At 41.9% G+C, this 26,436-nt stretch overlaps 1 protein-coding gene across 4 annotated transcripts in view; it reads right to left on the bottom strand.

Moving 5' to 3' along the window:
* LOC140729489 (anoctamin-9-like) overlaps positions 1-22,216 on the bottom strand; it is a 128,133-nt gene extending 105,917 nt beyond the window's left edge. For all 4 annotated transcript variants that reach the window (XM_073049271.1, XM_073049274.1, XM_073049273.1 and 1 more), the window contains exons 1-3: positions 21,995-22,216; positions 7,605-7,673; positions 1,071-1,184 (exon numbers count right to left, since the gene is read on the bottom strand). In XM_073049271.1, the coding sequence (XP_072905372.1) occupies positions 1,071-1,184; positions 7,605-7,673; positions 21,995-22,123 (312 nt within the window). In that variant the 5' untranslated portion in view covers positions 22,124-22,216. The remainder of the gene's footprint in view (positions 1-1,070; positions 1,185-7,604; positions 7,674-21,994) is intronic.
* Positions 22,217-26,436: the final 4,220 nt, after the last annotated feature.

Genomic DNA, 26,436 nt, shown 5'->3' with positions numbered 1-26,436 from the left:
ACCTCATTCCAAATGCTACGTGCATTTAAATACAGCATCTTCAGTCCTGTATTCTTCACCCTTATGAATTTTGCCTCTGTGGTACAATTTAACCCTTTGCTCTGTCTGCAGTTGTACCCATTCATTGGCTTGTCCTTCCTTACGTTCACGTTGCACTTATCATCCACTTGTAAACCAGTTGATTCATCCTCAGGTCTATTGGTTCCCAACCCCCAACATGATAGCTTAAACCACTCCCAACAGCTCTAGTTAACCTGCCCGCAAGAATATTGGACCCCCCTCCGATTCAAGTGCAACCCATCCCTTTTGTACTGTTCACACCTGGTCCAGACAAGGTCCCATTTAGCCAGAAATCTGAATCCCTGCCCCCTGCTCTAATTCTTCAGCCACGCATTTATCTGCCACCTGATCCTATTCCTATCCTCACTGTCCGTGTCACAGGCAGCAATCCCAAGATTACTTCCTTTGAGGTCCTGCTTCTCAGCTTTCTTCCTAACTCCCTGTATCCTGCTTTCAGGACCGCCTCTCTTTTTCTAGCTATGTCATTGATACCAATATGTACCATGACTTCTGGCTGCTCACCTTCCCTTTTCAGGATTTTGTGGACACGTTCAGAAACATGGTGGCCCCTGCCCCTGGGAGGCAAACTACCATCTGTGTTTCCTTTTCGTGTCCATGGAATTGCCTGTCTTATTCATCTCTGAGTAGAAAAATAGCTTAACATATAGTGGACTGTGATTATTTTTGAAACTTTTACTGATCCATGCTTGTAAAATTCAAGTGGATTCCTAACTTGAACAAACAAATAATGGAACTTGGATTAGGACCATCCAGTCAATACAGTACTTCTGCCCTGTTTGTATATCTCATCAGTTCTACACTTTTAAAATTCCTCTCAAAAATCCTTACAAAAATCATTATCAGTTCAATTTACATTAAGTGTTTCAACCAGTCATTATTTATTAAATCTGTGTCAAAATTCTATTCAATGAAAGTGTAATTTTAAATCTTAAGATATAACTTTTACAGTTAAATTCATTCAGATTTCACATTGATATAATTCTACTCACCATTATTCGGAAGCCCTTTTCATTTAATTCTCTCAGATAAAGTTGCCTATTATTTTTATTTTTGTCATTGGCATTCTCTGTTTTTTTCGCTACTAGGACAAAGTCAATGTTATCCTGAAAAATAAATACATAATGATTCTGAAAATGGGTTTAGAATGTCAAAACATAGCAAACATTTACATTTTCCTACAGAGCTCCATCTCCCTTCAGACTTGTATTTCATTTGGACTGAGCATGTTTGCCAGTGCTGATGTCCTGCAAATTCTACTCTGAGAATGCTTAAAGTGTCAATATAAAGGGAGCTCAAATTCCTGCTCTTCGTCATAAAGGGCTAACGTTGGGGTAATACACAGGAAAGCTTATTTCCAGACTGATCTGATAGTGTTCTTTAGAGCATATAATGTGGTGTATTTTCTGCATTGAACTCAAACATCACACGAATGGTCAACTATTCCATACTATATCAGTGGTCTGTGTAAAAGCCCAAATCGTCTCCAAAATGACAGCAGTTGGTGAAGTTCTTGTATACAGCATCTTGCATCTCTTTTTATGATTTATCTGTCGGGAATACTATTTCAGAGCAATGTAGCATGAGTTGAACTCTGAAAGTAATTACTGAGTTAAGAAAAGTTTTTAGGTGGTTACAGAGCAACTGGGGTTCTCCCTATCTAGTCAATGAACCTGAATGACGATGTTCAACTGAGTAAAGAGAGAAAACATGATACCTACTGTTAGAGTGATTTTTGGGTTTAGAACATTTACATTTAGCAATCGCCAATTTTCAAATCGGAATGTTAATTGTAGATTTAATTTAAATGAACAATACCTTCCTAAAAGCCATGAAACAAGAGACCAGACAATGCTGATTAAAATTCATTTATATGACTGTGGTGTGGGTGAAGTTTGGGTGTAGTCTCAAAGAAAACATTGTAAATATGGAATTGTCCTTTGAATGCACATAAGATGTGTGTAGTGCAGGGCATAGGCAGACTTTTTGACCGAAAGCTTCTCCATTTGATGCCTGCTGTATCTTGTTTTGTCAAATAAAGAGGCTGCTTCATATCTACCAGTACTTTTCTCTGGTGACTTCATTCACACAACAACATTTGGTGTCAGGAGTGGAATGGTACATGGGCAACTACCGGGACCGCCAGCAATGAAGAACGATTTCACTCTTTTAAGGGGGAAGTGAAGCAGTGACTGTGGGGAGGTGAGAGTAACTGGGAAACAATAATGGCAATGATTCAAAGAGATGATGAGACAGCCATGGATTATGCAGATCCTAAATATTGAGCATATGAGGAATATTTAGGGTTGGATAATCCAGTGAGGGACAACCCAGTCTTCCTGAAAATGATGAAGGTAGGCCTGAGCTCAGCACACTGGGAAGCTTTAGATTTAGGGATAGCAGCGGGGTTGACCTACTCTGCGATAGTTTCAGGGGCCTGTGAGATAGACCAAAGAAAGAAAGAGAAATCATAAAGTAGCTACAGTGGATGCAGTTGCTGTGATGTCGCAGAAGGTTTATTTTGTGTGCTGGCAGCCACGACACGTAGCAAGGAACAGCTGGAATAGGTGGGGGAGGGTAAATCCGGTGATATACTACAGCTGTGTCCTATCAGGACATGGTTGGTGCCAGTGTTCAAAAAAAGAGGAAAGAAGAACAGGTGACAGTCACAGCCAACACACAATTGCTCACCCCACCAACGCCCAATCTGACTGTTGATCAGATACTAGAATTAGGGACGTGGCTTCAAGATTTGGGGGAGTAGATTTAGGATGGAGATGAGGAGAAACTGCTTTTCCCAGAGACTGATAAATCTATGAAATTCTCTGCTCAATGAAGCAGTAGGGCCTACCTCAGTAAATATATTTAAGACAAGTTTGGATAGAATTTTGCATAGTAGGGGAATTAAAGGTTATGAGGAAAGGTAGGTAGGTGGAGATTGAGATGATTGAATGGTGGAGCAGCCTCAATGGGAAGATGGCCTACTCCTGCTCCTATTTCTTATGTATCAAAGAGCTGGTGAAGTCGGCGCATAAGTCAGAAAAAGATGTGGCGGCAGCCCCCACTGCCAGTGCTGGTGACTGTGGATGTACACAAGGGCATTGTTAGGGCACTGGAAATGTGATATGTTAGTGGATACAGGGACATTGGTATCGATAACTGACCTACCCTTGCCAACAACTGGACAGACTACTTATTTTACAGGTGTAGGAGGAAAATCAGTGAAATAAGGAAGAAGTGAGTCACAGATACTCAAAGTTGGTGGAATGTAGGTTCCAGTGTATTTCTAGGTGTTACCCAATAATGAGGGCACTATCTTTGCACTGGACATCCTAAGAGAAGCAGGGGCCATTATAGATTCAGGAAAGGGAGAAATAGTATGGACAAGCCGGGGGCAGTGAACACGTACAACCAACAAAGAACACAACATAGCCAGTGTAGCTTCACTGGCAGCAATTCAGGGTATAGTGAAAGAATGAAAATGCCAGGGGATACTTAGAGAGATTGTGTCAACTACTAACTCACCTATACGGCCAGTAAAGAAGCTCGATGGATCGTTTTGGTTAACAATAGACTACACTGCCCTTAATAGCAGGTCATTTAGGGGCGATAGCCAGTGTTTTAGAGATACTGTGAGATAAGGGGTTTGAAGTCAGTCGACACAAGGCTCAGATAGGAAAACAAACTGGACAGTATCTCGGCTACATCACTTCACAGAGGAGGAAGGACATGTCAGATGACAGACATTGGCAATCAGCTTCATGCCCCAGCCAGTATTGGGGGCGAGTAAGGTAATAGGTCTATTCAATTACTGCGTACTTTCTGTGTTCTCTGCACTAGTAGCCCAGATACAGGCCTCAATGAAAGGAGGGAAGCCCCCTCTGGAGGAAGATGGGTGTGAGTTAAGGAAGGCTTTTACAGATATCAGGAAAGCCATGGTCTCTGTAACTGTGCTAGGATTAGTGGGTGTGGCTCACTCCTTTCATCTAGATGGCAGCAATGAGGGAGGGCACTATCGATGCAATGCTCCTCAGACAGGATGAAGAGGTCAATACTCCCCAATGCCATTAGGCTTTACAATTCAACCGCCAGGACTTAAGAACTTTTTAAAAGCTATTATTAATGCTTTTTGAGATAGTGATTTAGATGCATATCATATTTTTTACTGAGTTAAGTATTGTATGTAATTAGTTTTGCTACAACAAGTGTATGGGACATTGGAAAAAAAGTTGAATTTCCCCATGGGGATGAATAAAGTATCTATCTATCTATCTATCTATCTAAAGTGCAGTGGTGCAGGACCACGGGGACACAAGAAGGCCAGTGGCATATTATTCAACCAAAGAGACACCCATTGCAGTAGAACGTCCCGGCTGCATAGCAGCTTTAGACTGCACTACCTGGGCCCTGAGAGAAGTGAACCAGCTGTAATGATGGGACAACTCATACTACACACTCTCCATACCATTGCAGAGCTCATGAATACAGGGAGTCTGAGAGCAGTCACCAACAGCAGATGGGCAGGTATTCAGCACAGGCACCTAATACGACAACTGCTGGAAGCAGTGAGTCTGCCAGGAGGGGATGGCAGTAATTAAAGTAAAAGTTCCCCAGAAAGGGGAGGGTACGGAACAGAAAGGAAATGAGTGAGCAGACATCGGTGTGGAGAAGGCAGCAGAGGAACGAGAGGCCATTGAAATTGCAAGTGTGCGGGAAGAACTGACTGAAGTCAGTTTAGCAAGATTATATGAAGGTTTGGCAGAAGAGAAGGAAAAAGGGAGCAAAGGAGGAGCTAGATGGGAGCTGGACACACAGGGAGGAAGGAGTCTCTGTGGACCCACCGTGTATTAGGCAGATACTAAAGTTATATCATGAGGTGATACATCAGGGAAGGCAGAGCATGATCTCAACCCTCCTGCAGGACTTGTGGTGCCAGGGAAGGGAATGTTGAGAAATTATGCCACCATTGTGTCAATTGTACCCAGCATAACCCTATGGAGGCATAAAGCTGCAGCTGGCAAACCAGCCACAGCTGAGGGGACCCGGGAAAACATCCAGATAGCCTTCTGCTAAACAGCAGGAGGAGAAGCTACTATCTTGTAATCATGGATCACATCACCCGGTGGGTAGGGGCTTTTCCAACAAGGAACTGCAATGCCAGCACCACTACATGGATAGTTCAGGAAATCCTCCCAAGGTGGTGAACCCCAGTCCAGGTAAACTCAGAGCAGGGAACACATTTCACAGGGCAAGCAATGAAGGAAATGTACCAACTGTTAGGGATTTGACAACGGTTCCATGTACCCTACCACCCTCAGAATTCAGGAATGGTAGAAAGGATGAACCTAACAATCAAGAACACCTTAGCCAAAGCTATTGCTGAGACAGGAAAGACACGGGTTGATGTTTTACCAGGAATCCTGATGAGATTAGAAGCAACCACAAACCGCTTGCTGGGTTTCACCCCCTACTAATTATTGATGGAGCAAGCAATGTGACTCATTTATTGGGTAATTGTGGGTTTTGGTGAACTGGGTGTTTCAGGGATAGAATGATACAGTATGTGAAAGACCTTTGTAAATGTAATGTATGCATCTGTTTCTTTTAGAGCAATGACACCCCCCCCCCACCACCACCTTATCACTACATATTAATCTGTTGTCTACGCATGTTCGTTGTCCTCTCTCCCTTTCTGCAATGTGAATAGATCAGTTAAAGCCATCTCCTGTGTGCGTGTTTTTATTTAGTTGCTGTGTATTTGTGTACAGACACAACAAATTGCCGACAGGTACAAATCTGAATGTCAGAGAATATCACCAACGGCACCGACAGTTACGGGATTAAATACGAAGAGTTAAACGGCACAAGAAGGCTGTCACAGACACTAACAAACGTGTGAGTACCATGCATAGTAACAGTGAAAGACACGCTAAATTTAAAGTGAAAATAATGTAGGGATGGCTTCATTTGGGGAAGTTGACAAATTTGATAGCACTAATGAAGGCTGGGAGACATATAACAAGAGGGTTGAACTGTACTGTAATGGGAACAACATAGAGGAGCAAAAAAAAAGCGCCCCTACACTTCTTAACTTAATGGGTGCAAGAATGTACAGTCTCTTACACAACTTAGTAACCCTTGAAAAGCCAGCAAGCAAGACATTCAATGAAATTGTTACAATTTTACAAAGTAACTTGAGTCCTAAAGTAACTGAGAGATTTAGATTTTACAAAAGGAACCAGTCAAAAGATGAAAGCCTTTCTGAATACATTGCAAAACTGCGTAACCTTTCCCAGTGCAGGGACTTTAAAGATGGACCTTCTGATGCATGAAGAGACAAGCTTGTATGTGGCATGCATAGTCAAAGCACTCAACTGAGGTTACTGGTAGAAAGCGACCTAGACTCAGAACAGGCATTGACAATTGCAATATCGTTAAGAGCCCAGAGCAGAACTACAGAAAAGGTGGTTAGAATGTGAAATGGACAAAATGGTGTACAAAGCCAAAGATGTTATCAATGTGGTAAATCCTTCCATGTTGCAAATGACTGCTGGTTCAGAGAAAAAGTCTGCAGAAAGTGTCACAGAAAAGGTCACAGAGAGAATGTGCAAGGCAGACAAAAACCAAACCAAGTGAAAAGTCTCAAACACAAAACACACTGCAGATGCTGTGGTCAAATCAACACGTACAAACAAGCTGGAGGAACTCAGCAGGTCGGGCAGCATCCGTTGAAATTAGCAGTCAACGTTTCGGGCCGAGACCCTTCATCAGGACTAAAGAGGGAGGGGGCAGGGGCCCTATAAAGAAGGTGGGGGGAGGGTGGAAGGTGCCAGGTGAAAAACCAATCAGAGGAAAGATCAAGGGGTGGGGGAGGGGATAGGCAGGAGAGGTGAAGAAGGAATCTAAGGGGAAAGCCCTATGGGTAGTGGAAGAAGGCAGAGTCATGAGAGGTGATAGGCAGCTGGAAGAGGAGACAGAGTGAAAGTGGGATGGGGGGAGGGAGAGGGAGGGAATTACCGGAAGTTGGAGAATACGATGTTCATACCAAGCGGCTGGAGACTACCCAGACAGTATATGAGGTGTTGCTCCTCCAACCAGAGTTTGGCCTCGTCATGGCAGTAGAGGAGGCCATGTATGGACATATCCGAATGGGAATGTGAAGCAGAGTTGAAGTGAGTGGCAACCGGGAGATCCTGTCTGTTGTGGCCGACAGAGCGGAGGTCACCACTCACACACTCCAACTGGTCACCAAGGGAACAGCCAACAGGCATAAGAATGAAGCCACATTTCTGAAGACTGAATGACAATGTTCAACTGAGAAAAGAAAAAAAAACATGATACCTACTCTTCAGTGATGATTGGGAATGTCAATAGCTCCATTAAGATACTTATAGTTCGATGTAGAACAAGTGAGCACCTATGGGTCACAACCTTTAGAATTCATGCCAGTAGAATGGCAGCATTCACAATTTTCAGAATTACTTATTTTTTTATGATTTATTCAAATATTTTAAAAATAAAATTACCTGTATATTATTATCCTCAATTAGTGGGCCCTCCTCTTCACTGCAGGGTACAATGTTAATCATTTCATTCTGGTAAAAGAAACATTAGATAAACTGATATATATGCTGCAGTTTAGTGTTCACATCTGTAAATATAGAATCTTCATGGATATCATTGCCTAAGGTACTAAATTCCAAAAACTGCAGGTTATTTAATAATAAAATGACATGCTATTTTTACTTTATTGATTACCTTTCACACCGAAAGTTTGGATAAAATATCTGAAGAATGTAAGTGCCATTACTAACAAGGAAATGACATGGAACTTTAATTCTGCCTTTTTTTAAAAATCATAGGAACTGAGAGTAAATGAAGGCTAATGTGGTCTTTTAAAATAAAAGATTGGCAAATTAATTTGTTGTCCTAAACAATCCTTTAGCAGTTACACATCCTCATCTGAAGTCATTAAGTGGATCTCCAAGCACAGCATACAACTTAAATATCCAGCTTAAATATCTACACACAAGTAGAGTTTTGAAGTTTATTTTTTAAGCTCATAAATCCCAATATGAAAAGTCTGATACGTTCAAGGTCGATTGAGTATCTGCAAGCCCAAACATACCTACTGGTAATGAGTAACAAGGACAGTTCCTGTTGTAGACTCTGGGATAAACTAAAGGAAGTCATCAAACTTATTATATGATTGATAGATCCTGCACACTAATCCAGAAAAATGTTATCAAAAATTGCCAAGAGCATAACAATTCACTACCAATATTCCTTCTTCCATATGGCATCAACTCATCCTTTGTTTAAGTGTGTTATCATGAAAATATAACTAGGTTTCCTTTTTCACTGAACAATTATTAGATAATATGAACTTTAAAATAAGAGAAAAATAAAACTGATTGCTCTGGGGAGGAGAGTGTTGAATATTTAATATTTAAGTAATATTTGAGTAAACTTGTAAATTTGTTGTTGATAAAGCATTATTGTTTGTTTAAAATAATCATTACGAATTATATGTATAAATACGTTAATTGCATACGTCATCACGCTACCGCGTGATATGTACCTGCCTTGCTTGAAGTAAGCTCGAAGTTAGACTCACATTTTCAGATTCCTTTGAAATAGTTTAATGTTTTGAAGTTAAACAGACCCAAGTAATATAAAGTGTGAAGTTACGTTTTGAATTTTAAAACAGACCCATGGTGGCTACCAACCTGTTCAAGCGCAGTGAGACTTTCGAACTAAATATAAATGCAGCGAGAGCAACTGCGAGTAAAATAAGCACAGCCCAGCACATGGAGAGATGGTTGACTTTTTAAAAAAGCAGCCAGCACATGTTCTATGGAAGGGAAGGCATGTTTGATTGCTCAGTGGGTAGTTGGCTCAAGTGTACTAAACTATTGGAACAGTATTTTGAAGCAAATTAAAAAGCCAATGAGAGTCAAATGCTAATTTTGCTGCGTGCATTGAGTTTAAAGGCATACAGTTTGCTTCGAAGTTTGACAGCTCCAACCATACCATCAGAAATTAGGTTTGTTGCTATTGTAAAAGTAGTGCAGGAACACTTAGAACCAAAGCGATTGTTTATTGCAGAACACTTTAGGTTTCATAAGTGGAATCAAATAGGAGAGTCCGCTTCAGCTTACATGGCTGAATTGAAGGGATTGTCAGGATTGTCAATTGAAGGAGCATTATCAGTTCAGTAATGGGCTTAATGATGCACTGAGAGATCATTTAGTTTGAGGAATATGGCTTACACCAGAAGTGAACAGCAAATTAATTAAAATGGAAGGCTCAGCATTAAAGAGAAAGATATAAAGATTCCAGTAATGCCCAATTGTTTGGCGTAACAGCTACAAATTTCTTATTTTCCTTTGTTTATTCATTTTCAGGAACTGGGCTGGGTAAGACCAGAATTTTATCATCCAACTATGTATGTTGAAAAGGAAATGGTGAGCCATCTTTCTGAATTGTTGCAATATTTTTATTAAAGATATTTCCTCTATGCTTTTGGTAGGGTGTTCCAGAAACAATGAAGGATTAGCAATATGTTTTAAAGTCAGGATAGTGTGTAACTAAAGAGAACCTGCAATTGGTAATGTAACCAAACACCTGAAGCCCTTGATTTCTTAGTGTTAGAGATGACCAGTAGAGGTGGAGTAAGAAATTAATAGTTGTGGTGAAATTCAAACTGGATATTATTGAGCAGATCCTTGATGAATATTTGTCATTGCTGGTGAAACCTTCCATCACTTTGAGAAAACTGATTGGGCTGTAATTAACCAGATTGGATTTGTCCAGCATTTTGTGAGCAGAATATACATGGGCGGGAGACGGTAATGCTCTGACTATGGTATTCTGGTGGTGACAGAACTTAATATTTAGGATGGAAGACTCTGCTTCAATCAAGTCAGCTACTTTGTCTCAGATGGTGTTGACCATCTTGAGTTTTGCTGCAGCTGTACTCATTCTGCAGAGCAGAGGACATGCCAGAAAATATTTCAGACCTACCTTGTGAGTTATGGAGAAGCTATGAGGTGTGAAGTAATGAGTTACCCACTGTAGGACATCCATCATCTGATCTGCTCTTGTACTCACTGTGTTGACATTGCTGGCTCAGTTTGTCCTTGTTTATCAGCAAGTTGATGGGGTGATCCCAGAGACTTGTGTTGAAGATGGTTACCAATGGTACATTTCACAAACTAATCACTAGATAACACACACAAAATGCTGGTGGAACACAGCAGGCTAGGTAGCATCTATAGGAGAAGCACTGTCGACGTTTCGGGCCGAGACCCTTCGTCAGGACTAACTGAAAGGAAAGATAGTAAGAGATTTGAAAGTAGTGGGGGGAGGGGGAAATGCGAAATGATAGGAGAAGACCGGAGGGGCTGGGATGAAGCTAAGAGCTGGAAAGGTGATTGGCGAAAGTGATACAGAGCTGGAGAAGGGAAAGGATCATGTTCCACCAGCATTTTGTGTGTGTTGTTTGAATTTCCAGCATCTGCAGATTTCCTCGTGTAATCACTAGATAAATTCAGTTTTCAATTGTGATTTGTATGATTATAATTGTGGTGAATTTTTAAACTGACTTTTTTTTCCAAGCTTGCAAAATATGAAATGCTCAAGGGGAAGTTAAATATAATTCAAAAATCCACAATTTCAGCTGAATTAAATCAGTACAGTGACATTGGGACAGTTTTTACACAATGACCAGAATTTTTTCTTTGATTCCTAAAGTTGTCATAGCCAGAGGAGGTAATGGGGATAAGCTCCCTCTATTAAATGCTCCCAATGCCATGCATCTCAAATAGTCTCTGACACACAAGTCTAGATGCAGGCCTTCACGTGTGGTTAGCTTGGAGTCCCTAAGACAGTCCTATGTTGAGTTCGACGCTGATTCAACACTGATGGATAGATGCTGCCTGACCTGCTAAGTTCCTCCAACATTTTGAGTGTGTTGTATTGGTCTTTGCCGTTCCTTTAGATGCATCAGCTGCATGCAGAGCGGGAGCCTGCTGCACGGGCAACAGCCTGCTCTCCATATTGTACTCTCCTGGCTTGTAGATCACATAGACAGCTAGGACACAATATACACGGTGACTGGCACATGTGCAAGCATTTGGCATTTGTGGAAAATATGTATCCCAAGTAAGCCACAAAAACCTGATGGAAGCCAAATTATTCTGCAACTCTTACGGGGAATTGCAGCTATTGAAATTTATTTGAATTATTCACAGGGAAGTTAAAATTCAAATTGAGGTTTGAGATACCATTGAGGAACAAAATTTGTTAGAACAGCAAGTGTCAGTAATAATAAAGCTGAGTGTGATTTAGAACAGTTAGTTAGAACAGTTATTTTTATCAATTAAAGACACCTAGATATATCATACTGCAGCGAGCATTCGGTCCATAATGACACACAAGGAAGCTCGTTAAACTCAACAACAGTTTTATTGTGATAAACACAAAAACAGACCAGGCACCATGACCCCAACCAGTCTCATACAGATGGGGGAGATGAGCCATCACACACCTTGATTACAGTTAGGGTGACCCATAAATACACAAGCGAATAACTAAGCTACAATAACCCAAGCTAAAATGTAACAATAAGTGAACTGGAACTTACCACCACAATCCCACAAAGGCATTTTGACACAAGAACAATTAAAAGAAATGCAGGGGCAGGCTGTCGATCACCCCCCCCCCCACCCAAAGTGCCACTCTGCCCCCACCCAAGGGGTCAGCAACCCCAGAGTCCATAAATGACAAAGTCCAAAAATTCCGGTGGGGGTCGGTACTGTCGCCTGGGGTGCTGGGGGATTCTGGAGCCCTGTTTGTGTGAGATAAAGAGGCAGGGCACCCAGAGTGTTGGCAAGGGCCATCATGGTGCCAGCCGGTCCTGGTGCAGCACGACTGCCTTCCGCTGTTCAAGCAACCGCACCCAATATTCCACATCAGAGATGCAGTCGAGCACCTCTCCCAGCCCCTTCCAGTGGCTTCCCAGCCTGGGGGATAGTTCCTTCTTCTGGGAGGGGCAGTAGACCCATACTGGGGCCCCCACCATGTACTGCTCACTGGTGCCCTAGACTGTCAGCCCGGCTTCTTCTGGACCGTGCAACCATCGCAGCAGTGCAAGAACAGCTCCACATCCTGCCTGTACCAGGCCAGTAGAAGCATTCGCGCAGCCTGCCCAATGTCTCTGCAACTCCGAAAGGGCACAACTGCTCTGCCCGTGACTGAACGAAACTGTAGAGCGTTGCGGACTCAGCACAGCACATTACAGAAACCAACCTCCACTCCGTTTACAGCTCTCTCTGCCTTGGTAAAGCAGCCGACATAATGAAAGACTCTACCCACCCTAGATGTTCTCCCTTCTGCTCTCCCTCACTGAGCAGAAGATACAAAAGCCTGAAACCATGTACCATTAGATTCAAGGACAGCTTGTATTCAACTGGTAAAGACTATTGAACAGTCTCCTTGTACAATAAGATAGACTCTTGACCTCACCGTCTACCTTGTTATGGCCTTACACTTATTACATGCCTGCACTGCACTTTCTCTGTAACAGTAACACTTTATTCTACACACTTCATTTCACCTTGTACAAAATACACTGTTGTAATGAAATGATCTGTATCAATTTTTCAGGAAAGATTAACCATAGATTTTTTGACAGGTTGCTCAACATTGCAAAGATATTTCCATCAACATGGTCCTATCAAGTACCCTAGCAATATTTAATAAATTATTAGATGCTATAATGGGGGATTCTGGGTTTGTAAACTGGTTGACTGGTTAACTGTTTGTTGACAAACCAGTTCTCCTTGGAGCGACGAAGGATGAGAGGTGATCTGATAGAGGTGCATAAGATGATGAGAGGCATTGATCGTGTGGATAGCCAGGACTGAAATGGCTAACACAAGGGGGCAAAGTTTAAGGTGCTTGGAAGTAGATACAAGGGGTGTGTCAGAGATAAGTTTTTCACACACAGAGAGGTGAGTGCATGGAATGCACTGCCAGCAAAGGTGGTAGAGGCGGACACAATAGGGTCTTTTAAGAAACTCTTAGATAGGTACATGGAGCTTAGAAAAATAGGGAGATATGAGGTAGGGAAATTCTAGGCAGCTTCTAGAGTAGGTTACATGGTTACAAGAGCCTGTAATATGCTGTAGACTTTCTACGTTTCTATGTTCTATGTTAACTTATGCAAATCTGTGGTAATTAAGAAAAGCACTGACAAGAAGAGACATGTTTCAGAAAGTTTCATCACATTGCAGTTTGAGAGAATTTGTTGCTTACAAGAAATGATCAATGCCTCACATAGCTTCCTGTTTTGATTCAGCCTGGGTTTCACCCTGTTTCTATAGGGTTACTTTATCAGCTATTCAGTACTTTTTAGTTGGAGAATTTCAGATACAAGCTCTATCACATCCCTTTCATCTATTTATGACCTCAAAATAGGTCAAAGTTACTGTCACTTTATTGTATATGTTTGAACATATTGCTAAATGGAATAAATTGAGCTTCTGCTTCATTATAATTTTATAGCATGCTTCATTACAATAAGTATAATTCTAAAATAGGATTATTTGTTCATTTCCATAGATGCTGCCTGACCTGCAGATATTCCCCAGCAGTGTATGTGTGTTGCTTTGAATTTCCAGCATCTGCAGAATTTCTCATGTTTCTTTTATGTTTTTCTTATTATGCAAGTATATTGTGTTTATTTCATTACTTGGATAGATAGTTATTTATGCATATACAGAAGGGGTCCCAAGGCTTGGTTGTAAGATTCTGTTGTCAATTTCCAAGACCACATCCATCAAGCCAACCTACATTGATATTAATTAATCTTAGTTTATTTTATTAGAGTCAACAGGATTAAAAATCCTTAAAATCCATAAAAGAGGTGCTGCTGACAGTGGTCAAACTCACTCAAGAAGTGATAAGCCCCAGCTCTAAAAGTCTAGTGGCTAAGTTTGTGTTTTGATGGGTTCAGCACCATGATAAATCCACTTTTTTTTTTACAGCTGTGAACATCTGCTTTCCTTTTTGCATTGTTGATTTTTATTGACTCTTACAGTGTTCAAAGAAAAGATGGCTTCTTTACTTTATCAAAGAAAACATTGTAATAAATTAAGGATGCCAAAACTATAGAAGAAGTAGTAACGTTAAAATGATTTACTAGACTGATTTGAAAAAAATGATTGCTTTTTGGTGTTCATTGAAGCTGCAGCAAAGGGAAAACAAACCCTCCTATTTACCTTTTCTCTCTAATGGAAGTGCCATGAACAAGAGGACATAAGTAAGAGGCCAATCATTTAAAACGGAGGTGTATAGAAACAGGATTATAGGACCCCGAACACTAGGCCTTAAACTCTGTTTTCACTGATTCACAAACCTAGAGGGTCGTCTGAATTTGTTTCTCCTCCCCACACGAAATCCAGCTCCAGAACCCACCAACAACTTGCTGACCTATGGGAGGGGGTGCATTGTCCACTCTCTGCTGGTCCAAAGTCCGACATCCAATCACAGATGTCCTATGTCCATGTCCGCTGGTCTTCGAATGTAGATCAGAGAATTAGACTCCAGCCTGACCTCTAACTCCCCCTCATCCCTGTCCCTAAATTCTAACCTGACTCATAACTCCTCTCTCTGTCTCCAAGACCATCCTTACAAACCTAAAATCAATTAAAACTCAAACAATTAAATAAAACAACAAAATCTAATAAGAGGGCATTTTTCCTAAACTAATAGAATTTATTGTAAGCTACAGGCCTTCGCTCAGCTAAGATAGGTCTAGCATTTGTGTGTAAATACTAGTGAACACCATTCTCCCTCATCCTGATTCTGGCCCCAGATTAGAGCTAAGCAGCTTTTTCTATCACAACCCGAAGACAACATTTAAACTTCAAACAATATTGTTTGATGGGCTTATTTGTCTAAGATTGAAAGTTGTTTTTTATACTTTGTCTATAAACTTCAGAATTTTCATTCTATACCTACTTCTCCACCAGCTACTACACATTTATCTGCTTAGAACTGAAAAAATTGCTGTGCCATTTCCAAGGAAAGTTAAGAATCAAGTGTCACATACAAAATGCAGTTGGAACGCAGCAGGCCAGGCAGCATCTATAGGAAGAAGTACAGTCGACGTTTCAGGCCGAGACCCTTCGTCAGGACTAACTGAAAGAAAAGATAGTAAGGGATTTGAAAGTGGGAGGAGGAGGGGGAAATTGAAAATGATAGAAGAAAGGAGGGGGAGGAGCTGGAAAGTTGATTGGCAAAAGGGATACATAACTGGAGAAGGGGAAGAATCATGGGACGGGAGGCCTAGGGAGAAAGAAAGGGGGAGGGGAGCACTAAAGGAAGATGGAGAGCAGGTTGGAGGCTACCCAGACAGTATATAAGGTGTTGTTCCTCCAACCTGAGTGTGGCTTCGTCTTGACAGTAGAGGAGGCCATGGATAGACATATCAGAATGGGAATGGGACATGGAATTAAAACGTGTGGCCACTGGGAGATCCTGCTTTCTCTGGCAGACAGAGTGTAGGTGTTCAGCGAAACAGTCTCCCAGTCTGCGTCAGGTCTCACCAATATATAAAAGGCCACACCGGGAGCACCGGACGCAGTATACCACACCAGCCGACTCACAGGTGAAGTGTCGCCTCACCTGGAAGGACTGTCTGGGGCCCTGAATGATGGTGAGGGAGCAAGTGTAAGAGCAGGTGTAGCACTTGTTCCGCTTACAAGGATAAGTGCCAGGAGGGAGATCAGTGGGAAGGGAAGGGGTGTGATAGTCAGCTGGTGTGATATACTGCATCCGGTGCTCCTGGTGTGGCCTTCTATATATTGGTGAGACCTGATGCAGACTGGGAGACCATTTCGCTGAACACCTGCGCTCTGTCCGCCAGAGAAAGCAGGATCTCCCAGCGGCCACACGTTTTAATTCCATGTCCCATTCCCATTCTGGTATGTCTATCCATGGCCTCCTCTACTGTCAAGATGAAGCCACACTCAGGTTGGAGGAACAACACCTTATATTCCGTCTGGGTAGCCTCCAACCTGATGGCATGAACATTGATTTCTTTAACTTCCATTAACACCCCTCCTCCCCTTCTTACCCCATATCTTATTTATTTATTATCCCCCCCCCCTTGTTTTCCTCTCTCTGCCCCTCTCACAATCACTCCTTGACTGTTCTCCATCTCCCTCTGACAGCATGGCCCAGATAGTGGGAATCTTTGATGATAAATGTTGCCTTCTTGAGGAAGCACCTCCTGTAGATACTTTTTGATGGTGGGGCTGCAGCTTTTTATTTTCCTGTGCATTGGATTGCCTTACAAGACCATAATGCAACCAGTTAGCAGACAGTCAAAAGTACATCAGTAGAAGTGTGTTCAGTTACATGCTGAACGCCCTTCACCTTCAAAGTAAGTGAAGACGTTGGTGTGCCTTCCTTGTGACTACTCGGTGTGCTGGGCCCATGACAAGTCATCTGATATGTGATTGCAGAAGAACTTCAAACAGCTAACACTTTCCCACTGCTGATGTCTGGATTAGCCTGCCGCATTTTCACTTCCTGAAGTGTCACTGAGTGAGAAGTTGATGCTGTAGCACCATTCAGCCGAGCTGTGCTCAGCTACATAGTTATGAGTATATGGAGAGTATAGCGGCTTTTACTTGCATTGTCAAATAAATACTGGCTTGGCTTAACCCCATACAGGTTAATGGTTTCATTCTGCCTGCTCAGTAAACTGATATCCATATACACCTTTCATTCCTTGGGCAATTACTATTACTTAATAAATGGACATTGCTTTTTCAACCTACTTTCCACAATAACCTTACAAAAGTCCTCCAGGTTATTCAGTTTTCCTCACTGCTTTTAATGAATTAAAAATTTTCTCATTGACAAAATTTTCATACCCATTTTTTTAACTAATTTGGCATTTTCTATTTTTATTTCAGATTCCCAGCATTTACACCATGTATTTTGCCTATTTATTTTTACAATGGCTGTACCCCATCCATCTACATTCTGTAAAAGATAAAATTATTCTATGAGTATTCTATGGACCCAGTATTTCTAAAGTCTCACTTCTAGGTTGACTTATTTGGTAAAAAGAGTAAATTACAAAATATTGGATGATTAACGGATACATAAATGGTTAGCGTGGTCATTCTATTTATTCCATCTTATATAATGAACTCAAAGAGATGGCAAATGCAGAGTGTATTTCTCTTGTTCATTGCTGATAATTACAAGCAACATCAACATAAAAAAAGCACTGGGCAAAGAACGTTCAGCACATTTCTCCCACAACATCCTCATATTATCTCCCTATTGAGCATTCTAGCTGAATAATTTATTTTCACTCATGAATACTCAAGGGAGTATTCTGGGCAAATGGTTCCTGATTTCCAAAAAGTAGAAATCATTTTCCGACTTGCGTATCTTTTTAACATCAACTCAGTCCAGCTGCATCTATAGTAACCATTTCCCTCCCCCACCCCCTGCCCTGCAACACAGGAAATATTAAATAGAACTTTTTTTTGACTCTAAGCAGTAACTAGTAGATCACAAAAGAGAAAACAACTAGGATGCACAACAGTTGTAGATCTACTACTGCACATCTCATAATTACTGGAAGATGTTTTCCAGACATCTCTGGTATATGCACCTGGACCGAATGCCAACTCTGGTGCCCAATCAAATGAGCCAGTCTCTGATCTGCAGTTTGGTCAGATTAGTGCTATACCAATGCAGAAATAAAGAATGTACTTGGTGGCAATTCTCTGCACAACAGCAAGCTAAGAATAAATTCATTCATGCCCAGGCTCAATATGTGAATCTGGTTAGCACCCACTTTCTTTGTGGTAGAGAATTCCAAAGACTTACAATCCTCTTGGAAAACAAATTTCTCATCTTTTTGGCCTTCATGTTCTGAATTTCCCCTACCAGAGAAACCATTCTCAGCTAGGTAACCATCAAAAGATATAGATTGTCAGATCCTCTTATTTCAATATGATCATCCCTCAGTCTTCTAAATGGTCCAGAGAATATAGGCCAGTATTTCCTCAGTAAGGCAATGTCCCTAGATATTAATTGAATTGTACTGCTTCCAGTGTCTTGGCAATTTAAAATTATATTATTGACTTATTTGAAAATATCCAAGTTAGCTGATAACACCCAGGGTAGATGGGAAATGAAACTGTGGGAAAGACAAAAAAAAAGTCTTCAAAGAAGATAGATCAGGGGTCACCACCCTTTTTTTCCCACGGACCAGTTTAATATAGACATTATTCTTGCAGACTGGTCGACGGTGGGGATGGGTGGTGGTTGTTAATCACGATCGGAATATAGGCGACTATGTAAGTCACTTATAAGTCAATAGCATCATAAAATTTTAAGTAACATTTGGATATTAAACACACAGTGCATATTTTCCTCGTATGAACATATAAAATCATTGCAACACATCAATATCGCTGAATCAGTGGGAGACCTGGGCTTATTTCCCTGCAACAACATGGTCCAATCGAGGAGTGATGGGTAACAGCGATACTTGAAGGGGGTTCCTTATGTCCAGTCTATTCCATAATTTAGTTTTCATGGCTCTCAGCACTTGCTTCTGTCCTGCTTGCTCACATTTTTTTCCCGCTCAAAAAACTCAATGGGTTTGTCTTTAAGTGCAGGGTGCTTGGCCTCAAGGCACCGAAGCAGTTTTGAGGGCTTCATTGCCTCATTAGATAGTCTCCCACCCGCCTGCCGCCAGACACCTTGGTGAAGTGCGGCTGGTCGTGAGTGGGATGAGAGGATAAGGTAAGGGCCGGAGGTCCCCGTGGTGGTCGCAGTCTGGAGAGAGCGAGCAGGAGTGTGACAGGGCATTCGCCCGCCCCCCTTGTAGGTAGGTAGGATCTATCGGCCGACAAAAGTTTGGCTCGAGGGATGACTTTCAGTAGATCCCAACGAGTTAGCTGCTCTGCTACTTTACGCAACCCTGACCCCGAATTAGATCGTCTGCGAATATTTTAGCACCCGGTTCCCCACGAACATTCGGTGTGGTAAACAGGTTTAGAGGCAGCGTCCATCTGTCCGCGCTCCAGGCCAGTAGCAACAGCACTTCTCGCCCGCCACGCAAGGTGGCTGGTTACCCGAGACCAACCAGTGATCCCTGGCACTAGGGTATCACTGCGTTTGGGCGACTGATGACCTTGCGTGCGTTCAAGTTCAACAGTGGGCGTAACAGGGAATGAGGAAAGGTACTGACTCATATTGTTTCGTATCACCAAATCATTATCATTTCCTCACAGCCCAGTAGCACATGATTTGCGGCCCGGTGGTTGGGGACCACTGGAATAGATAGTAGGCTAACGGGATGTGCAAAACATTAGCGACTAGAGTATAATGTAGGAAACTGTGAGATTGTCCACACTGGTAAAATTAATATTATTTAAGTGGTGAGATTAACAAATGCAGCATTCCATGTGTGATCTTATCAAAGCCTCATACAACTATAACAAGACTTTTCAAACACACACAAGACGTTTCAGTGTTTTAAGTCACAGCTCCTGCAATAAAGTCAACATTCTATTCCTATTCAATTGTTTCTCCACTCCACCCTGACCTTTTTCCTGAACACCCAAATCTCAAACATCAGCATTCAGTTACATATAAAGTTTTTCTGATCCCTCCTTCCAAAGTGGATAGCCATGTTTCCACACGTTATACTCATCCTACAATCCTTTTATGCATTCAATTAATCTCTCCAGTTTCGTTTGCAAACATTTTGTGTCCTCCTTATACTTTCTTTCTCTCCCTATTTCAGTGTCATCTGCAACTCAGATATATGACCCTTGGTACCTTTATTTAATGCATTACTATAACTTTACATTGTATGAACATGGCGCTGCTCCTTGTGGCTCCCTATCTTTGCATCTTGATATCTGTGATAATAACAAACCAGGTATCAATTACTCTTCCTTCATACCTAATAACTTTAAGTTTAACACTCTAGATTTGGACTGATGATTGTCACTAAAACAGAATGCAAAATCCTATATTATGAATACATTTACAAATAATCCTTTATAACATTATTATTTGTTTCTTGCTAGTTCTAAAGCAGCCTGTTCACTTGAAGAGTCCACCATAACAAACTGTCATAAAGTATTTCATCAAATCATCCACAAATCGGCCTTTACCAGTTTGATTGTGTGTGAATATTAAAGTTGCCCAAGATTATCCTATTACTTTTTTTGTGTAAAGATTTCTGCCTTTGTTCATTTGGCAGCTGTGTGTGTAAAGGCTATTATTTCAAACCTAATCGACTGCTTTGTCGATTTGTTTCATCGGCAAAGTAATGGAATTACCTGGAGGCTATCCATTTTAATTCCTATCCCCAATTCCGTTCTGACATAGATGGTTCATGGCCTCCTCTTCTGCCATGATGAGGCTGCTCTCAGGTTGGAGTACCAACACTTCATATTCCATCTAGCTAGCCTCCAACTTGATGGCATATAATAAACTTCTCCAACCTCCGGTAATTTTTCCCTTCCCCTTTCCCCTTCCCTCTTGTTCAATTCCTCATTCTAGCCTCTTACTTCTTCTCCTCCCCTGCCTATCACCTACCCCTGGTGTCCATCCTCCTTCCCTTTTTCCCCCATGGTCCACTCTCCTCTCCAATCAGATTAACAGATTCCTTCTTCTCCAGCCTTTTGCCTTTCCACCTATCACCTCCCAGCTTCTTACTTCATTCCCTCTGGGGGTGGGGGTGGGCAACCTACCTGGACTTCACCTATCACCTTCTAGCATCTTCCCTCTCCCCTTCCTTTCCAATCCTGATGAGGGTCTCTGCCGGGAACGTCGACTGTTTATTCACTTCTACAGATGCTGCCTCACCTGCTGAGTCCTCCAGCATGTTGTGTGCATGTTCTGGATTTCCAGCATCTGCAGAACTACTTGTGATTAGGTCAAACTCCTGGATTTCCATTTGTGCCTTTAGTTCACCTACCTTGTTAACACTGCTTTGTCGGTTAAGCTAAAATCCCTTTATCTTTGACATTTCACTAACTTTCCTTATTTAACACGGCTGCTGCATTGTTGCATTATCCTTTTCTGTAAACTCCCCTTTTGTCAAGCATTGCTGCACGTTGGCCCGTCTCTTCCCTTACAAAAGGTTCGCTAACACAAGACCTGCACTACCACAAATTTAACTCTCCGATTTCCTTCAACTATGTACCATTATGCACGTGAAGCTAAATGATACCCTGACAGAAAAACATAAACGAAATTGAACTTTTATTAGTCGCGATAGGTTTGCAAAATCGGGCGGTTCCTACTGCTCATCTCGTTGTACTGAATTACCTGGACTTGAATTGATAAGGAGGCCGAGCACATTATCCTGGTGGAGTATTGGCCAACTCCGTACCAACCTATACTCGGAATGCCCAGGAAACTGGGAGCAGGGCAATCTCCCTTTCAGGGCTCAATGTCAGACTATCCTGCTCTGAAATCAATAATTGTCGCTCTTTCCGTTTCCTTCCCAACAAATCAGTCTTTCAAAACACTCAAAACACTTTCACAATTGTACGTGATATTTCAAACACTTCAACCTTCGCTGTGACCCGGAAAATAACACTCAGCCCCTATCTTCACATTTATTTTTCTCCGGTTTTGGAGAATAAAAAAGCAAATACAAGAATATATTGAAACCGAGAGGCGTAATTCTATTTCTCCTAGTCAATAGGTTCAAAGTACCTGTCACACCCTTATGTTTGGAAGCTTTATTTATCAAAAAAACTCAGGCGTTTGTGCTGAAGGAATAACCGCGGTTCGAGACAGGTAAACGCCTGAAGTTTGACGGAAACAATTGGTATATTTGTAGACTTACCTGCTCCATTATCTCGGAGTGCGATCTCGTGCGCTGGAGTGTTCCCAAACTAAAGGTTAAGTTTGAATCCTGCCGATGATCAGTGTCCAGATTGGAATTAGCAGTAGCTCCCTTCGAGGGACATCTCATCCACTTGGCTAACAACCGCTTCTGTTTTCTTAGCTTTCTGATCGCTACGAGAAACCTCTCAGTTGCACAGCCTTATGTTCCCAACAACCCTCGGCTACGACTTCCTCATTCCGGGACCGTGCAGCTTGAGTAATCTCGTGCGAACCTCAGAGCTCGTTCGTCCTACTTTAAGTTTCAAGCTTGGAGTGAAAAGCCCGGTTCCTTGGAAATTTCCCTGAATAGCCAGAAAATAAATTATCAGAGACGTGCAGCATTTGTGGCAATCCGCGATAGCAGAATCCCGTTACTAATTTAAGATTCACTTTTCTATCCCACATGGTGTCAAGGAGCCTCCACCATTTAGGGAAGATGAAACTAATTGGGAGGAAATCTGCCCCATGTCATTAGCGTATAACATCTATATTTGGATCCTGGTTTGAGAATTTTCCAGTAGATGCCCATACTTGCTAGAGATGAGTAAGGGTTAACTCTAGCATTGGAGATTGTGAGGAAGAGGAGTGGGGTTACAGTTCTACAATGCTTTCCAAAAGTAATTGACCTCATCCCCCAAGGAAATGGCCATCACCCATTCCTGCTTCTCTTCATTACCCAGTGACTCAAAGCTGAGGTGTACTTTAGTTATTTCCACATTCATAGATCTGGTGGTATTCAGGTTGTGTGCAGGGAAACAGAATTAATGGTTCAGGTTGATGACCCTCCACTTCAACATTTGGGAAAATTTGGAAGTTCAATTATTGGGAGAGAGGCCATTAGAGCAAACAGAAAGTTTGTGATGGAATGGAGACCATAATGAGGTGGTACCAGAATAAGGGTGTAGATGTCAGGGCCACCTATCTATAAAAACACAGGAGATGGCTGAGGTTATTAATGTCTATTTCTCCTCGCTGTTTACTAAGGGGAATATCATGGATGCTGAAGAAATGATGGTAATAAGTAGGGAGGTCTTGAATCATTTACATATTATGAAAAAAGAGCACTTGAAACACATCAAGGTGGACAAATCCCAAGGACCTGGCCAAGTGCAACCACGGAACTTATGGGAAGCCAGAGAAGAAATCAGAGAAGCACTTGTAGTGATATTTGCCTCATTATTAGTCACTGGCAAAGTTCAAGAAGATAGGAGGGTAGCCACTGTTGTTCCATTCTTCAGGAAGTGTAGCAAGGACATGCCAGGGAACTACAGGCCAGTGAGCCTGATTTCGGTTAAAGGGAAGTTACTAGTTCTGTGGGACAAAATCTACCATTGCTTGGGTAAGTCAAGGTCCGATCAGGAATAGTAAGTGTGTGTGGAAGGCCATGTCTAATGAATCTTTTGGAGTTTTTCAAAGGGTTAACTAAGAGGATAAATGAAGGTAGGTAGGGCAGTAGCTGTTGTCTATGTGGACTTTAGTAAGGCCTTTGACAAGGTCTTGCATGGTAGGCTGATCTAGGTTAGATTGAGGGGCAACTAGTGAGTATTCAGAATTAGTTTAATGATAGGAAGCAGAGGGTAATGGTTGAAGGTCAATTTTCCATCTGAGGCCTGTGACTAGTGGGATGCCACAGGGAATGTTGGAACATGTATTACTCATTTATGTAAATGATTTGGCTACAAATGTACAGGGCATGATTAGCAAGTTTACTGATGAAACTAGATCAGGGAGCCTTGTTACTGTGAAGTTGGTTGATCATTTATGGGCATGGGCTGAGGAATGGCAATTAGATTTCATCTTAGATAAATGTAAGGTGATGCATTTTGGAGAGTCAAACCACTGTAGGGTTTATATAGAGAAGATTTAAGTCTGGCACTACTTACTGGTTTGAGTGACAACTTGCTGGATGCCAAAGAAACAAAAAAGCAACTAAGTGCTTCATTATTCACACTTTTTTCTGGTAAATGAACATAGCAAACAGTGGCCAGTGGTTCCGTGCTGGAGCAGATCTGAATCACTTGTACGAACTGGCATTTTTGCTGTGTGGCTAGAGTCTCGCTGGAGCAGGACAGTTGCAACATGTCTGGACTAGAGTTGATGGAGCGGACTCGGAGGCCATTCAATGCTGCAGAGCCCAAGTGAGGTATGAAAAGATCCAAGGTTTGATTGATTTAAAGGCCAAGCCAAATTGGAAAGGGTGGATAATTGGATGTGGCGGAGCCAGGGGAGGCGGGGAAAGATCTGAAGTTTGATTGATTTAAGTGCTGAGTCAAATTGGAAAGATAGGGTATTGGCCGTATTGAGCCAGATTGCAATGCTTGTGGTGTCGGGGTCGGAGGCAAGAGACGGACTGGTTCAGCTCGCTGATCTAGGGGATCTGCTTGAATCTGTGCTGGACTGACGCTGTGGCCTGCAGCTAGTAGGCTTCTGAATCAGTTTGGTGATGCCTGGCATTGCGAACTTCAGTTCTGAATACTGTTTGCTTGCTTTATTGTTTGCACAATTTGCTTTTTGTTCCTCTCTTTGCACATTGGGTGTTTGTTTTTAATGGGTTCTTTTGGGGTTCTTTGTTTCGTGGCTGCCTGTAAGGAGTAAATCTCAAGGTTGTATAATATATACATAATTTGATAATAAAACATACTTTGAACTTTGAATGGCAGGGTCCAGATGAGTACTGTGGAACAAAGGGACATGAGAGTACAAGTGCACAGTTTGCTAAAAGCCGCCATGCATGTTGACAGGTGATAAAGAAGGTGGTTTGCATACTGGCAGTAGGGACATTATGTCACATTTATGTACAGCATGTTATTGGTGAGACTGCACTTGGAATATTGTGTACAGTTTTGTCGCCTTGCTAGAGGAAAGACTATCTGCTGGGGAGGGTGCAGAATAGATTTATGAAGATACTGCCTGGACTAGAGTGTCTGAGTTGCAGGGAGAGGTTGACCATGCTGGGTCTTTTTTCACTGAAGTGCAGGGGAATAAAAGTTGGCCTCATAGAAGTTTATAAAATATGAGGAGTATGGATATTGGACTGTTATAGTCTTTTCCCCAGGGTTGGGGGGTCCAAAATTGGAGGGCACAGATAAAAGATGAGAGGGAAAGATTTAAAAACAGACCTTTTTATACAGAGAGAGGCAAGTACCTGGAATGAACAGCCAGAAGAAGTGGTTAAGGCAGGTACAATTGCAATTTTTAAGAGGCATTTGGATAGGTGCATGGAGGGGAGGGTCGTGGTGGATTATGGTCTGAATGTGGGCAACTTGGACTAGCAGGGAGGATGCAGTTGTTGGCATGGACTAGCTGTGCTGAAGGCCCTGTTTCTGTGCTGTGTAACTCTACGATAGGGAGCAAGGTAGAAGTTCACATATTGCATGTAGAAACCAGTCAAACTATCAGTCTATTAAAATTGCTTGGTCAATATTCTCAAATACGTCCTCAAAAATAGATTTGTTGAGTCACAACACATTTTTTTTCAGTGTAGGAGATATAAATATTAAGTGTTCAGTAAGTTACTCTGAAAGCATATAACCTTATAGTCCAATTTGGTCATATAACCCAGGTCTTCCTGCCACAGCCAGGTCTCATCACATAAGAAGCTTCAGTATTGTTGTACTGTTTATTTTTTAACTTGTGTCATAAATGCACCTCATTATTTGTTAATTTATTTGTGGTAATATTACTTTATGTGTTGTGTCTGTAAGTTATATGTCCTGTGTTGTGAACCTTGGTTTGAAGGAACATTGTTTCTATGGTGGCATACAAGTGTACAGTTGAATGACAATAAACTGCACTTGATAACAAAAAAATCTGCAGATGATGGAAATCCAGAGCAGCTCAGACAAAATGCTGGAGGAACTCAGCAGGGCAGACAGCGTCCATGGAAATGAACAAACAGTCGATATTTTGATTCTTCGGGACTGGAAAGGAAGGGAGAAGACACCAGCATAAAAGGGTTGGGGGAGGGGAAAGAGGATAACTATAAGGCAATAGATGAAGCTAGGTGGATAGGAAAGGTAAAGGGCTGGAGAGGAAGGAATCTGATAGGAGAGAGGAACATAGGAGAAAGGATAGGAGGAGAGGAACTGTGGGGTATGATAGGCAGGTGAGAAGTTATAAGAGGCCAGAGTGGGAAATGGAAGAACAGGGGAAGAGGAGAGAATTTTTTTTACCAGAATGAAAAATCAATATTCATGCCATCAGGTTGGAGGCTACCAGACGAAATATAAGATGTTGTTCCTCCACCCTTGGGGTAACTACATCATGGCACAAGAGGAGGCCATAGGCCAACATGTCATAATAGAAATGGGAATCTGAATTGAAATGTTTGGCCACTGGTAAGTTCCACTTTTGGCAGAGGGAGTGGAGGTACTCATCAATACGGTCCCCCAACTTACAACA

Source organism: Hemitrygon akajei, chromosome 6 (genome assembly GCF_048418815.1).
Source record: "Hemitrygon akajei chromosome 6, sHemAka1.3, whole genome shotgun sequence".
NCBI lineage: Eukaryota > Metazoa > Chordata > Chondrichthyes > Myliobatiformes > Dasyatidae > Hemitrygon > Hemitrygon akajei.
The sequence above is the reverse complement of the archived record's forward strand: the minus strand, read 5'-3'. Positions and strand labels throughout refer to the sequence as shown.